The sequence below is a fragment of the Corythoichthys intestinalis genome, chromosome 16 (genome assembly GCF_030265065.1).
Source record: "Corythoichthys intestinalis isolate RoL2023-P3 chromosome 16, ASM3026506v1, whole genome shotgun sequence".
In the NCBI taxonomy this organism is placed as follows: domain Eukaryota; kingdom Metazoa; phylum Chordata; class Actinopteri; order Syngnathiformes; family Syngnathidae; genus Corythoichthys; species Corythoichthys intestinalis.
In genome coordinates this window covers 4544966-4558350 of record NC_080410.1, presented here as the reverse complement: position 1 = coordinate 4558350, position 13385 = coordinate 4544966, and the positions used below count along the sequence as shown (strand labels likewise).

The following is a 13385-nucleotide window of genomic DNA, read 5'->3' as shown; positions in this document are numbered from 1 at the left end:
AGTTTATATTAAACATCATAATATTTATGAATGTATATTCAAAAGAAACGATAAATGGTAAAATATAAATTGATCCTTGGGGGAAAAAACTAGCCTAATATATTAACAATTGCTAATATTTCAGTTTTTTTCAGAAGACCAAAAAAAAGTCATTCGCTCTATAAAGGGTTCAAGCAGCTCTTATTTAAAGTGAAAAGTAAATAGAAGAAAACAAACTTGTGAATTTCTGTTGTCCTAGTTCTAACATACTTTATGTCCAAAAAAAAAAAACAACGCACCCATTTTTGTAACGATCGACTGAGGTAACAGTTAAAATCAGTTTTGGTATTGTTTTTATATAAAATGAAATACTACCATTTTTAATGTTGGATTACACAGGCTAGCTTCATACCACAGGTCTTAATGCACAAATCCGATTTTTTTCGGGCTCTTCCAACTCTAGTCAGGCATTAACTTGATGGTCTAAACGGGACAAGTCGCATAGAAGTGGACCATTTCAAATCCGATCTAGGGTCACTTTCGTATGAGGTTAAAGTCCAATCTGGGCCACATTTTTCCAGAATGTGCCTGCAGTCGGAACTCTCAAGTCTCCCATATAGGAATTCATGCAACAATTAGTCAGCAAAGAACTAGAGAGGCAGGGAGCAGTCTGGCAAAGCAGTCTGAACGGGCACGCCAAAAAATCTGATCTGACAAAAAATCTGAATTGCGCATTAAGACCTGCGGTATGAATCAAGCCACAAAGTTAACTGTAAACCATTACTAGTGAACACACACTCCCACATAAGATATATTTTTGTATTGGCTACAGAAAAAATAAAAAGTGCTAATCGTTCAAAAACTGAAAAAGCATCTCTTAAATGGTAAATGGTGTTACACTTATATAGCGCTTTTCCACCTTTCAAGGCGCTCAAAGCGCTTTAGTCCAAAAATAAATCCTCACTCTGTGTTTCAATGACTTCAGCCTAGGACTAGAGCAAGCTAGACATTTTGTCACATTCTGCTTCTGGTCAGATTGTGTTTTGTTACCTAGCCAAATGTGAGAGTGTTCTCGACGTCGCAGCCGTGTCGATTAGGACTAATCTTGGCCAATTCTTTTCTACAAAAAAACTGTTGAAGTTCAGTCAGATTCCTGGGATGTCTGGCATGATCGCTGTCTTTAGGACATGCCACAGCATCTCAATGGGGTTCAAGTCTGGACTTTAACTTAGCCAGTCCAGAAGGTGTATTTTGTTCTTCTGAAACCATTCTAAAGTTGATTTACTTCTGTGTTTTGGATCACTGTCTTGTTGCAGCATCCATCCTCTTTTTATCTTCAGCTGTCTGACAGACGGCCTCAGGTTTTCCTGCGAAACGTCCTGATAAACTTTTAAATTCATTCTTCCATTAATGATTGCAAGTTGTCCAGGCCCCGAAGAAGAAAAACAGCCCATATCATGATGCTCCCTCCACCATGTTTCACTGTAGGGATGAGGTGTTGATGTTGGTGAACTGTTCCATTTTTCCTCCACACATGACGTTGTGTGTTACTCCCAAACAATTCAACTTTGGTTTCGTCAGTCCTCAAACTATTTTGCCAAAACTTCTGTGGAGTGTCCAAGTACCTTTTCGTGAACATTAAACGAGCAGCAATGTCTTTTTAGACCGCAGTGGCTTCCTCCGTGGAGTCCTCCCATGAACACCATTCTTGGCCATAGTTATACATATAGTTGATGTGTGCAAAGAGATATTGGACTGTGCCAGTGATTTCTGTAAGCCTTTACCAGACACACTAGGTTCATTTTTTTCCCTTCTGCGCTGAACTCTTGGTGTCATCTTTTGGGGACGGCCACTCCTTAAGAGAGAAGCAACAGTGCCAAATCCTCTCCATTTGTAGACAACTTCTCTGACTGTCAACTGATGAACATCCATTAGAGATGGTTATTTATCCTTTCTCAGTTTTATACAAATCAACAATCCTTGATCGCAGGTCTTCAGACAGCTCTTTGACCGAGCCAAGGTGCACATCAGACATTGCTTCTCATCAAGACAATTCTTACCAGGTGTGCGTTTTATAGCGGCCAGGGCAGCTTTAAACCAGTCATCAGTGATTGGGCACACACCTGACTTAAGGTGATTAGTAAAAATTGGTTTTAATTGCTCTTTAAAGAGCATACGACAGGAGAAAAAAAGTCTTAAATGGCATTATTATGTGAATTAGAATCATATTTTGAGACGATTCGACTATATACAACAATTTAGCAAAGCGCAGATGACGAGAAATTAGTCTTTTAATCTGCCGGTTAGCCACGCCTACCATTATAGGGCTTTAGCGTCCCCAACAGGTGGATGACGTCAGCGGTAGACTGGGCTCATCGGTTTTACTATTCAGCCCATTGAGGGGTAATTATTCAGAACGAGGAAAACGCGACGAAGAGCGCTGCAAAATGTCATTGTTTCAGTCTCTCTAATCCAATATTTTCACAGGATATTCTTTTTATCCAAGTATTTTTCCCAATAGCTATATAAATGGCTTGAAAAGGACCAGTCAGCCCGTCGAGGGGGCACTATTCACAACCAGGAAAACGCGATGAAGAGAGCTGCAAAAAGTCATTGTTTCTGTCTCTTTACTTCAATATTTTTACAGGATATTCTTTTTATCCAAGTATTTGCCCCAATTGCTAAATAAATGGCATGGTCATAACAAATAACAGTCTTGTGCTAAATGGAATATGAAATAATAAAAATGCATTTATTCAGGACGACATGGCAAAATTACTCCATAATGGTCAAAACTGTTGACTTCACCTTTACTGTCGCACCTCCCGAACGATATTTTATGACACCTAAATCGGACATATGTCATTTCCCTTCCCCGGCTTCGGAGTATGTAAACAAACCAAAAGGCGTGACAGCTAGCCGACATGCTAACCCGAACCGAGTGATGTTTCAAAGTCTTCGAAGCGGAAAATCACACATAACTAGCCTGGATTATTTGACATGACGACTGGGTTGTCGATTGTGTTTGTGGATCGGCAAACCGCCCGGCGGAGAGCAATTTGCAGTTCGTTCACCGGAGGAGGGTGGCTGCAGTTGTTATGCAGCTAACGTGCAGCTAATGTGCATGAGGAGAGCTTTTTACATGCCTATCAATGATCAAACGTAAGTAGTCCTTTATTTAAAGAAAGTTTGTAGTGTTTACTTTGTAATCGCTGTATTCGTATTTGACATAATACAAAACAAGATGTTTACTCACTTCCTCGTAAGTCCAATGGTCCCACAGTAAATATCCACGGTGAATGGGAACCTTTTGAAACTTCAAAAAGGCGCATACGCCTCTCCGTCATACAGAATAATTTTTCTGCAGCCGTTTGGCTGGCGTGATGCGAAAAATAAACGCATTAATCCGCAAAATCAACTGAATCCTCCGTCCTCATACACAACATTACGCTGTATAGTGAAGAGGACGTCTTCTACCGTACACGTCACAGCGCCCTCCTCCTCAATGCAAGACCGAAGCCGGAAGTCACTCATTTTCATGGCGCGGGATTAAAAAAACTAAATAAATATAGCGATCGCTTCCACACACATACAAGCGGTCCATATCATTCAGGAGCATAAAATACTGCATGTAATATGAAATAAACATGCTTTTTCGTGTCACATGCACTTTAAGTCTCCTTAGACACAGGGTTCACTTATTTTTCCCCCCCTTCTGTTATTGTTTGCATGCTATCCTCATTAAGATATCAAAACCTATAAATGTTTGGGTGGTTTTAGTTGAAGCAGATCCTGTTTTTACATCTGTGTGATTTTGACAAAGATCAGATCACATTTGATGGTGATTTTATGCAGAAATGTAAGAAATTCCAAAAGGTTGACATACTTTTTCATACCACTATATTATTTTTTTACTAAACGTATTCGCCGTCTGACTACATGCACCGAACCGTGATGCCCGTACCTTGATGGTACGTGATGAATATAAATACCGTTTCACTTGTGTTGACCACTGTCCCCGAAAGGGTTAAGAAGTGTAAAACATGACATTTTGAACAAGACGCATTGTAACTGGTAGACCGTGGAAAACAGTTGCTTGACATGAAGTGTCCATTGACTGACTGTTTCTTTAATTTCCCATCCCTTCAACAAAAGTTAATAAATTCTTAAAAATTTGAAGCAACCATCCAAATGTGTTTGAAGGAATTGCAAGCTTAGATATAGGAGAGAAATAGCAAAATGTGTGAAGGACTCACCTATGATCCAGAAAAGGCCAAGGTCATCATGGATATATATGTAATCTGAAAAATGCATGTGCATAATAAGAACTCAAATCATGTGCTAATTGTTCACCTCTGTACTTGCGGTTGAACAGGCATACCTATGGTGGTAAACCAGGGATCCACCTCCCATGGGACGTAACCCAGGACGGGAGGGAAGGCGCCACAGTTGGACTCAGAGACATAACCTTGCGTAGTCACCGGAGGGTCCGTTTCATTGGGCCGGAAAAGAGCCTTTAGAGGTGCGTACACATTATATCTCACGCCAGAGATGCAACCAATGAAGCCTGGGGCGTTGTGCCTTTGGATTTCGTAATCAATGTCACCGACCTCTGAGGGATACAAGGCACAGTTAAAATACTGTCATTTTAAAAAAAGAACTCATGTGTTTTAGGCATGGAAAATAGACATTTACCCATTACTCTGCCCAAGAACATGGATCTTGGAGAATCAAATCTTGCATCTTCTACTAAAGTTATCTTTTCGACAATGGGCTCCATAAAATCCACCTGCAAATAAATGGAGGTCAATTTATGTGCGGTTCACACAACTGTAGATCTGGATTTCCTTCAGTATGATAAATGACCATTTGCAAACTCCTCACCTCCTAAACAGTCATCGACCAATTATACTACATCCTAGAAATATCTAATAAACCCCCGGAAGCCCCACTGTCTCATTGATTGATTTTGTGGTTTTGAGATCGCCAACTGCTATTACACTTTATGGAAGAAGATAAAAAGGATTAACATGTCTGGGACATATCTCTGCTTTTTGCGGATGATGTAGTGTTTTGGCTTCACCAAGCAGTGACCTGCAACTCTCACAGAGACGATTCGCAGCCGAATGTGAAGCGGTCAGGATGAGAATCAGCACCTCCAAATCCAAGACTATGGTCCTGAGTCGGGAAAAGGTGAATCACTTCTCCAGGTCAGGGGTGAGGTCCTTCAAGTTCAAGTATCTCGGGGTCTTGTTCACCAGTGATAGAAAAAGGGAACGGGAGATTGGCAGGTGGATCGGTGCTGCATCTCCAGTTATGCGGACTCTGCATCGGTCCGTCATGGTGAAGTCGGAGCTGAGCTGAAAGGCGAAGCTCTCTATTTACCGGTCGATCTACAGTACGTTCCTACCCTCACCTATGGTCACGAGTTGTTGGTCTTGACCGAAAACACAAGATCCCGGATACAAGCAGCCGAAATGAGTTTCCTCCGCAAGGGTGTCCGGGCTCTCCCTTAGAGATAAGGTGAGAACCTCGGTCATCCGGGAGGGGCTCGGAGTAAAGACCGCTGCTCCTCCGCATTGAGAGGAGCCAGATGAGGTGGCTCGGGCATCTGATTAGGATGCCTCCGGGGCGCCTCCCTGGTGAGGAGTTCTGGGCATGTCCAATGGGGCCGTGAGGCCTACCCAGGACACGCTGGAGAAAGGATGGATGGATGGATGGATGGATGGATGGATGGATGGATGGATGGATGGATGGATGGATGGATGGATGGATGGATGGATGGATGGATGGATGGATGGATGGATGGATGGATGATGGATGATGGATGGATGGATGGATGGATGGATGGATGGATGGATGGATGGATGGATGGATGGATGGATGGATGGATGGATGGATGGATGGATGGATGGATGGATGGATGGATGGATGGATGTCACTATATCCAGGGTAAGTCTCGGAAATTATACTAGGACCCGACCCAATGAATGTCCTTCTCATCTCCGTGTCAGTCGACCCGGCAAATTACTTTCACACATAATGGCTACCCGTTAAAATCTTGACATTTAACCGGAGTTCAGCATATGTCTGAAAGGGGCTATAGTGTCCTAATAAGCACCTTGAACATATTTTGGTTTTATTTTTAATGCAGCATTTTGTGAACTGACGCTAGGGTTACCAACTCCCTGAAAAAAAAAAAGGGAAACCTCATTGGTAGAGCTGGCTTATTTATTATTGATTATTACTTACAATGATTTATTATATACATATTTCTATTTAACTTATTTATTTTGTATGTGAAAGTGATTTTTATTGTAATTATAATTGAGTCTGTTAATAAATCTATATAGGACTATCTATCTATTATAATAATTTTACTCAAACCTGAATTAGGTACATTCTTGAGTGATATAAGCATATGAAAAACAATCAATATCAGCAATGTATTTTCAAAACAAAAAATACAAGAATAAATTAACAGGTTATGCTAAATTTAAAACGGTATAATTTCACCCTTAAGGTCCTGAGCCTTTTATGTGTGCGTTTTTATTTATTTATTTTTCAAAATACTTTTTTTAAAACGTGCAAACATGTAACTGAAAGTTCAGAATTTTTAACATTAGGCTTAATTTTCAAGTTGTGGTTCAATTAGTCAGTGGTTAATTATTTGTTAGTTTCAGGGGCTCCGGAGTGTATAAGACAGCACGAGTCAATGGTGCTTGCCAGTAAAAGACAACATATGCACGCATGAGAATGACCGATGACCCATGCAATCAATAGTGTTGGCTATGTTTTCAGGATAAAGTTATTACACGGACTTCACTATCAGTTGACTGGACACAGGGCTCGGGCTGTAGGGGGCCTATTTTCAAAAATTCAAATATTTTCAAAACCAAAGCCGCTACCGACCTAAATCCAAAACAGGCACCTCCCTTAGGCATATACGAGTCTCCATGAGCAGCGACATAAACAAATTTAAAGTCGTTCCCTAATAAAATCCCGATTAATTAATTTTTATACAAGTATAACAAAACTTAAAATGGCTATAAAATTCTCAAATTACACTAGATGCACAAAATCACCAAATGCAGAGATAATCAACTTTATTTTAAGGATCAATAGCAATATTTAATATATCATACAGGTTTTCGCCCAAAATAGCAATTTCATTTTTTTTTTAGTTCGTGCAAGTTTTCAACAGCTAATAAGTCACTCAATTTTCACAACAGAAACTTAATACTTGAGGAAAGCATGCAGAATCATCTTAATTTTACTCAACAAAAGAAAAATTTGCATTTTTCTGTTAACAATCACAACTTATTTAGTTTGAATTCTGCTATTGTGTGGAGATACAAAATCCAACATGGTGGCCGTCACAAAACAAAGAGCTTGTTAAGTTGAAAATTCTTGTAAATAAATGCTCAAATCGCGCAATTTCTATAGATATGATCGTAAAACAGTCTAGATCCTTGGTTAAAAGCAAAAAAAAAACCGGCAGTGTCATTCATTTTACGTAAATATTTCAACCTAAATTTACTATAATTTTTTTTCCATTTATTTAATTTCTTTCACAACATTTCAAAGTGCATGCATGGTGCTATTTAATATAATAATTGCCTTGAAACCTCGACGAAATCACTCTTGAGACACTCCTGCCTGCTTGTATGCAGTAAAACCTTTGTCCTACTTCCACCTAAATCCAGCATTAGCGTGTGTTTGAGGTTATCACAGTGAAAGCCAACTCAACGTTCTGCCTCGGTCAGCCCCCTACGGGAAGGCGTGGCGCTATGTCTGTGGGAGCTGTCTTGTCAACTGATGGTGGAGTCTATGGTTATTAAAACTTACCATTTCATGTCAATAATTGTAGTATGAACAGCAACATTTGTAATCCAGCAGCTCTGCAGGGAACAGGCTATCTAGATGAGCAGGACGGAGTGATATCATTTTTACCCCGCAGATTTTTTTTTTTTTGGTGGGAACGAAAGGGACTCAACATCCCTCAAATCAGTTACCCTGACTCACTGTACTAATTAGATCTACTCTTTGACCACGACATCCCTTCGTTTGAAGAGTTAGTTCTGTTAATATCATTTCTTTTTACCAGTATATTTTTAACAATTTAGGTACATTCAAAGTCCCCTCAGCAATAACAGTTTGGCAAATGATCACTCCGAATATAATGTGGAAATGCAAACGAAATAGACAGGACTTTAATATATAATATAAATAGTGAAAATAAAGTACAGAGACAAACAAGAAAACAAACGATCATCATTTTGAACATGGTTTTTACTCGTGCTTCACTCAAACCTCTTTTCTCCCACACTCTTATGTTGTCTTCCGTTTTCCTTATATCAAGCGTCAATACCTCCTCGACCAATGAGATAAGCGGGATTGTCATTGTTCTGTCAGGTCATTGGTCAGAGAGCAGGAGAGGCAGGGGAATGCGTTTTCCTACATATTCTTGAAAATAACATACCAGTGTTTGTTCGTTCTACAGGTAAAACACAATTTTCGATTTTCATGATAATACAGGACAAAACGCATCCCTTGTAAGCTTAATACGGGATGCGTACTTTTCCGTTTCCGTTCTTCAAGGCTACCCTAACGGACACCTTTGAATGCCAACCCCTTGCCTATCTGTAAGTGTTGAACGTGTATGATTTTGCCTCGATAGCTTGCTTCAATTTTTTATATTGTCAATATTACCCTCTGCTGCATATTGTAAAACCTTTTTCATCAATCTGGAGGATGTTCCACTGGTATTACTCCAAAATAAATAACTTAAAACGCTCCGGAATGCATCTAGAGTCGCAAAGCTTGTCGGCTTAGCAACCGTAACAAAGGGGGTGTTGGTATCTTTTCCAGTCTTTTGGGCTCTTGGGAATGCTATTAGTTTTAGTAGAATTAAGGCAGATACTGTTTTGTTGAGGTGTTTGTAGTGTGAAAGAAATGAGCACACAAACCTGTGTTTTGATGGTCCTGTTGTGTCTGGTGATGTTGATGTAATGTGGGTATCCGTCTGCAAGATTACGCCGAGTCAGCTCGTACTTGTGGGTGATGAGTCCCAGTTTATACCTCAGATCCACACTACCTGTGTGAAGAAAGTCGACAGTAAGCATTGACTTCGCTTACGCTACAGTACACATAGCCTTGTCGCATTCGGTCCCTACCGTCGTTCTTCAGTACCACGGCAATGTAATCATGAACAAAGGAACTGATGTAGAGCAGGACGGCCGGTGTGTAAACAGTGCTGAAGCTGAACTCAATGTCATCAGCCGTATCGTTGTAGCCCAGGCTGAAATTGTCGTAATGCGGGTCGATCCAGTTGGCCCATGCCGCTTCGTCAGATATGGGCTTCTTCCGCACGTTGTACTTCAACCAGGATCCAAGTTCAAAGTAGGCACCGATATCTTAAAGGAAACCAACGAAACAGTGATTTGTTTTGCTTTTTCCAGAAAAGCCAATCTCAAGAACTCACCTTTATGGCAGTAGAAACCATCAAATGCAGTGTTGTTGCAGTCACAGGTATAAGAGGCGTAGCCCTCAATACATTGTCCACTATTACGGCAAGGAATAGTGGCATTGAGACACTGGCCGGTACAGTTCCTCCTTATACCTTTTTCTTCATCAACTTTGCCTTCCAAATCGAGAGGTACACCATTCAGTCGCAACCCTCGGAGACAACCCAAGAAGGGTTTTTGGGTACGGTTGCGTGAACCTATTATAAAACAACATTTATTCAACATACTTTTGTCACTTCAACTGGATCAAATATTCTAGAGGTCACATACCCACAACAAGTGGGTTTGTAAAGTTCATGGTGACAAAGGTCTGACTGGGGAAACGTCTGACAGCCCAAGGCTGATAGTCGACTTTGAGTCGAGCCAATTTCACATTAATCTCAGCCTGGACGAAGTGCCACTCATTATCATTGAGTGGCACGGGGGAGCGTAGGGTCACATTTTGGATGCCGTCCCCCACCATGAAGACAAACACTAGATTATGTGTGGCTGGAAAGAAGGAAGTCAGGGTTACAAAAGCAGCTGAATGAGGAGACTAAGTTGCTTCTGGTGGAACTCACTGTTGAGCTCTAGTCGGATAAAGTTTTTCAGGTGGTCGTCAGAGTTTTCCAAGAAGACCGAGTCATATCTGTATGTTTTGAAGTGGAAGGAGATGTCAGCGCTGGAGCCAGGCTTGAACGTGGGGAAGGTTATGTTGGCAGGTTTTGTGAAGGCTATCGTGTTCCAGATGTTTCCTGCGAACAGTGGAGCGTTATGGAGAGAAACCAACTTCAGAGACAATAGAAAAGTCAACCGTAATTGTTGAGCTCACTGTCGCCATGGCAGCGGAGAGGTCCTACTGTAAACTGTGCTTCTGAGCCAGTCCTGTTGGTGTCACCAACTACCACCCTCCTGACAGGGAGATGGTCCCTGAAGTCCAAGTAGCCCTTATCGGAGTACCTAAAGGTTAAAAATGATAATTTGGATGCCATCATGTCAATGTAAGAGACCGCAAAAATAATATGTAATTTTTTTTTCACCATTGTCTGTAGTCTGCATCGCAGTTGCATTGATACTTGGGGTCAACACAGGTCTGGTTAATCGCACAGCCACACTTTTGGACCTCTCGGAACGTCCCCCCCCAGTAATAGTGACTCTCATTGTTGCGACCAATCCAGTAACCGAAAGGTCTTCCGTCTGAATCAGAGAGCGTTTCAGCACAACTAATCTTCACTTCATTTACAATTTTGGTAAACGAACTCACTGGGTGTGTTGAGGAAACGGGACTTGTAGCAGGAGTAGTCAACCCACTGCTCACAGTACAAGGAGGTGTTGGCCAAGGCGGTTACTTCATCCCAAGATGCGTTCCAGTAATTGACATTTCCGATGTATGGATTGTCAATTGAACTCCCGGTCACCTTTGTACCGTCGACGCGGTCATTTAAGATCACCGTCCAAGCTTTGTATGCTAGTGGGGTGCGTCGAAGTGGAAGACAATTGTTGGAAAATCAAAAAGGGATCCACGATAATCCCGGAAGTAAGTCATTAGAGAAGATCTTACTTACACTTCATTTTACAGTATACTTCAAATGGCTTTAGTGGGCCACTCAGATCCGGATCAATGGTGTAGTTTCCGGACCAGTATTTTCCGCTGAGTCTGTATGCCTCGCATGACTCTTTATACACAGCTGTTAGGGTTGTTTAATTCATAATATTCAGGGATAACGTTGTGTTCAGAAAGGGTATCAAAATAGAGTGTTCCATACTTACACATGTGACACACCTCCCCTTTATAACCGGTGTTTTCACACAGACAGATAAAGTCATCCCATGACTGAATACATCTACCTTCATGCTCGCAAGGATTGGGACTACATCTGTTAACAAAATTACAAAATATTTTTCATGCCCATCAACATTGACATTACATTCGTAGCAACACTGGCATTATGGAACGCTTTCAACCTGTCGGTGATGCCACATGTTCCCAGCAAGAGTTCAGCGTAGCGCCCCCACTGTCGCTGCAATATGATGTCGATGTCAAGCTGTTCGTTGTCTATGAAGATGTGCTGCATGCAACCGTGAAAGCGGTTCAGCTTGGTCTCACACTTCCTGATAGTGTTGTTGGTTTTTGGACAGCCTGGGCACAAAGACATGTAATGGTCACTTGTCATCTTGCCAAATGTACCAGAATAAGTTGATTTGCTGTTTATCTACAGATTGTAGTGATCACAATTAACACAGTATCAATTAATCCCGGAATTCTCCCTTTGTCCCGTGGGAAAAGTCAGGAGGCAGAGTAAGCATGCCCTAGTGGTGTACTGTTTTGTGCCTTTGTAGGTGCAGACAAAACTTACAGGTAAACGAACCACACTAATTCTGGCCTTTGATCTTGCTTGCCCCCATTATTCACATTGTTTTATGAGTTAGCAGGATGTGCTGTCATTACGGTTTCAGAGCCATGAGCATAAATCCAGTTTTAATCCACCATCTAACATACTGTAGGTCCGTGAAATCGCTCAAGACCATCATATGATACTGTCTGATATTTAAAATTGTGTATAGACAAGTTTCCTGAGCAAAACATGGGCGGCGCCATCTTGCAAAATTTCCGCTCCATACTTTCGTTTTATAAAAAACAACATGAATTGCGGTTGAAGAAAGCAGTGTGTTGACAAAGTTAAAACTGCGAAATCAAAGCAGAGGAACCCACGGAATCTCCAAAAATGGATTCAGCACGACGTAGATGAGAGTCCGAGACTTTCTATGCTGTCCTGGAAGCGCCTATATATACAGTTGGAAGTGGAATGCTTTCATTAGCAACCAGCTAGTAGCTACAATGTGCCAGTGTGGATCTATCTCGCCATACTCCTTAAATCGAAACCAGCTGCAAACAAGAAGTTAAGGATATGATTTAAACCTAAGGATATACCTAAAAGATTGTATGATTGTTCTTATCATTTGTTGATCATTTGTGGACAAAATTATGACAACCTGTCAGCCTGTGTCGACGTGAGGTGTAGATTGATACGCCAGCCACTTGAGTGATAATTATGAGGTGAAATTAGAAATTATATTAAATATGCCGAATGCAGAAGGGCTGACATGGATTTTGTTGTTTGTCTCCTGGTTTGATTTACAAATCACCATCAAAAAGCGCAATGGTGCTGAAAACTTGTGAATACTGGATTGGATCCAATCTTATGACCAAATCTGAGGCTGTCTATCTGATACTCCAAAATTAGCCGTATTGGGCGCCGATGCGATACTGAGTGTCGGATAGGGCAGTGTTTTTCAACCAGTGTGCCGTGAGATATCGTCAGGTATGCTGTGAGAAATCACCCAATATTGCGTTTTTTTTAATGTAACCAGGTGAACTGCACCATAATAAATAGTAAGAGCTGAGTGCGTACAAAACGTAGCGCTGTCACTATAAAAATCGCGCTAGTCCCATGAGAACTGCCAATGCGGGTGAGACGGTAATGCGCAAGTGGAGAGAGAAAGGCCACGACTACATGCAGTTGCAAGGAGCGGTTCATGATGTCAGTTCCCAATGAATACACTGAGAAACTTCACGGAAACTTCCCGGTGACCCGAAATACGGTTTAATACAATGATAGGGTCTGGCATGCATTTGAAGATCGCTGCGCTGCGTGATATTTGAGACAGCACTGCAGCAGGGAAGAAAAGTGTTGCTTTTCGCGTTTGTCAGCACACAGAAATTACAGTAATTAAATTGTTCAAATGATGTGCACTATAATTGTTTATTTGTTAGCTTTAAAGATCTCCAAATTATAGGGTGGCAAGTGGCTTGAGAAAGTTTTTTTTTTTTTTTATTTCCTTATTCAGCAAGCCACTATTGTTGTCTATTTATTTTTGAGTCACTCTTCCAGTTTATTA

General features: G+C 41.1%; 1 protein-coding gene across 1 annotated transcript in view; it reads right to left on the bottom strand.

The window, feature by feature from the left end:
* The window catches only part of cntnap1 (contactin associated protein 1), a 79384-nt gene that overhangs the window by 15181 nt on the left and 50818 nt on the right, over positions 1-13385 (bottom strand). The window contains exons 10-23 of the mRNA XM_057861139.1: positions 11451-11625; positions 11256-11362; positions 11051-11173; positions 10750-10953; positions 10526-10682; positions 10318-10445; positions 10067-10240; positions 9777-9995; positions 9464-9703; positions 9156-9395; positions 8949-9076; positions 4675-4768; positions 4361-4591; positions 4236-4280 (exon numbers count right to left, since the gene is read on the bottom strand). Coding sequence (XP_057717122.1) covers positions 4236-4280; positions 4361-4591; positions 4675-4768; positions 8949-9076; positions 9156-9395; positions 9464-9703; positions 9777-9995; positions 10067-10240; positions 10318-10445; positions 10526-10682; positions 10750-10953; positions 11051-11173; positions 11256-11362; positions 11451-11625 — 2265 coding nt within the window. The remainder of the gene's footprint in view (positions 1-4235; positions 4281-4360; positions 4592-4674; positions 4769-8948; positions 9077-9155; positions 9396-9463; positions 9704-9776; positions 9996-10066; positions 10241-10317; positions 10446-10525; positions 10683-10749; positions 10954-11050; positions 11174-11255; positions 11363-11450; positions 11626-13385) is intronic.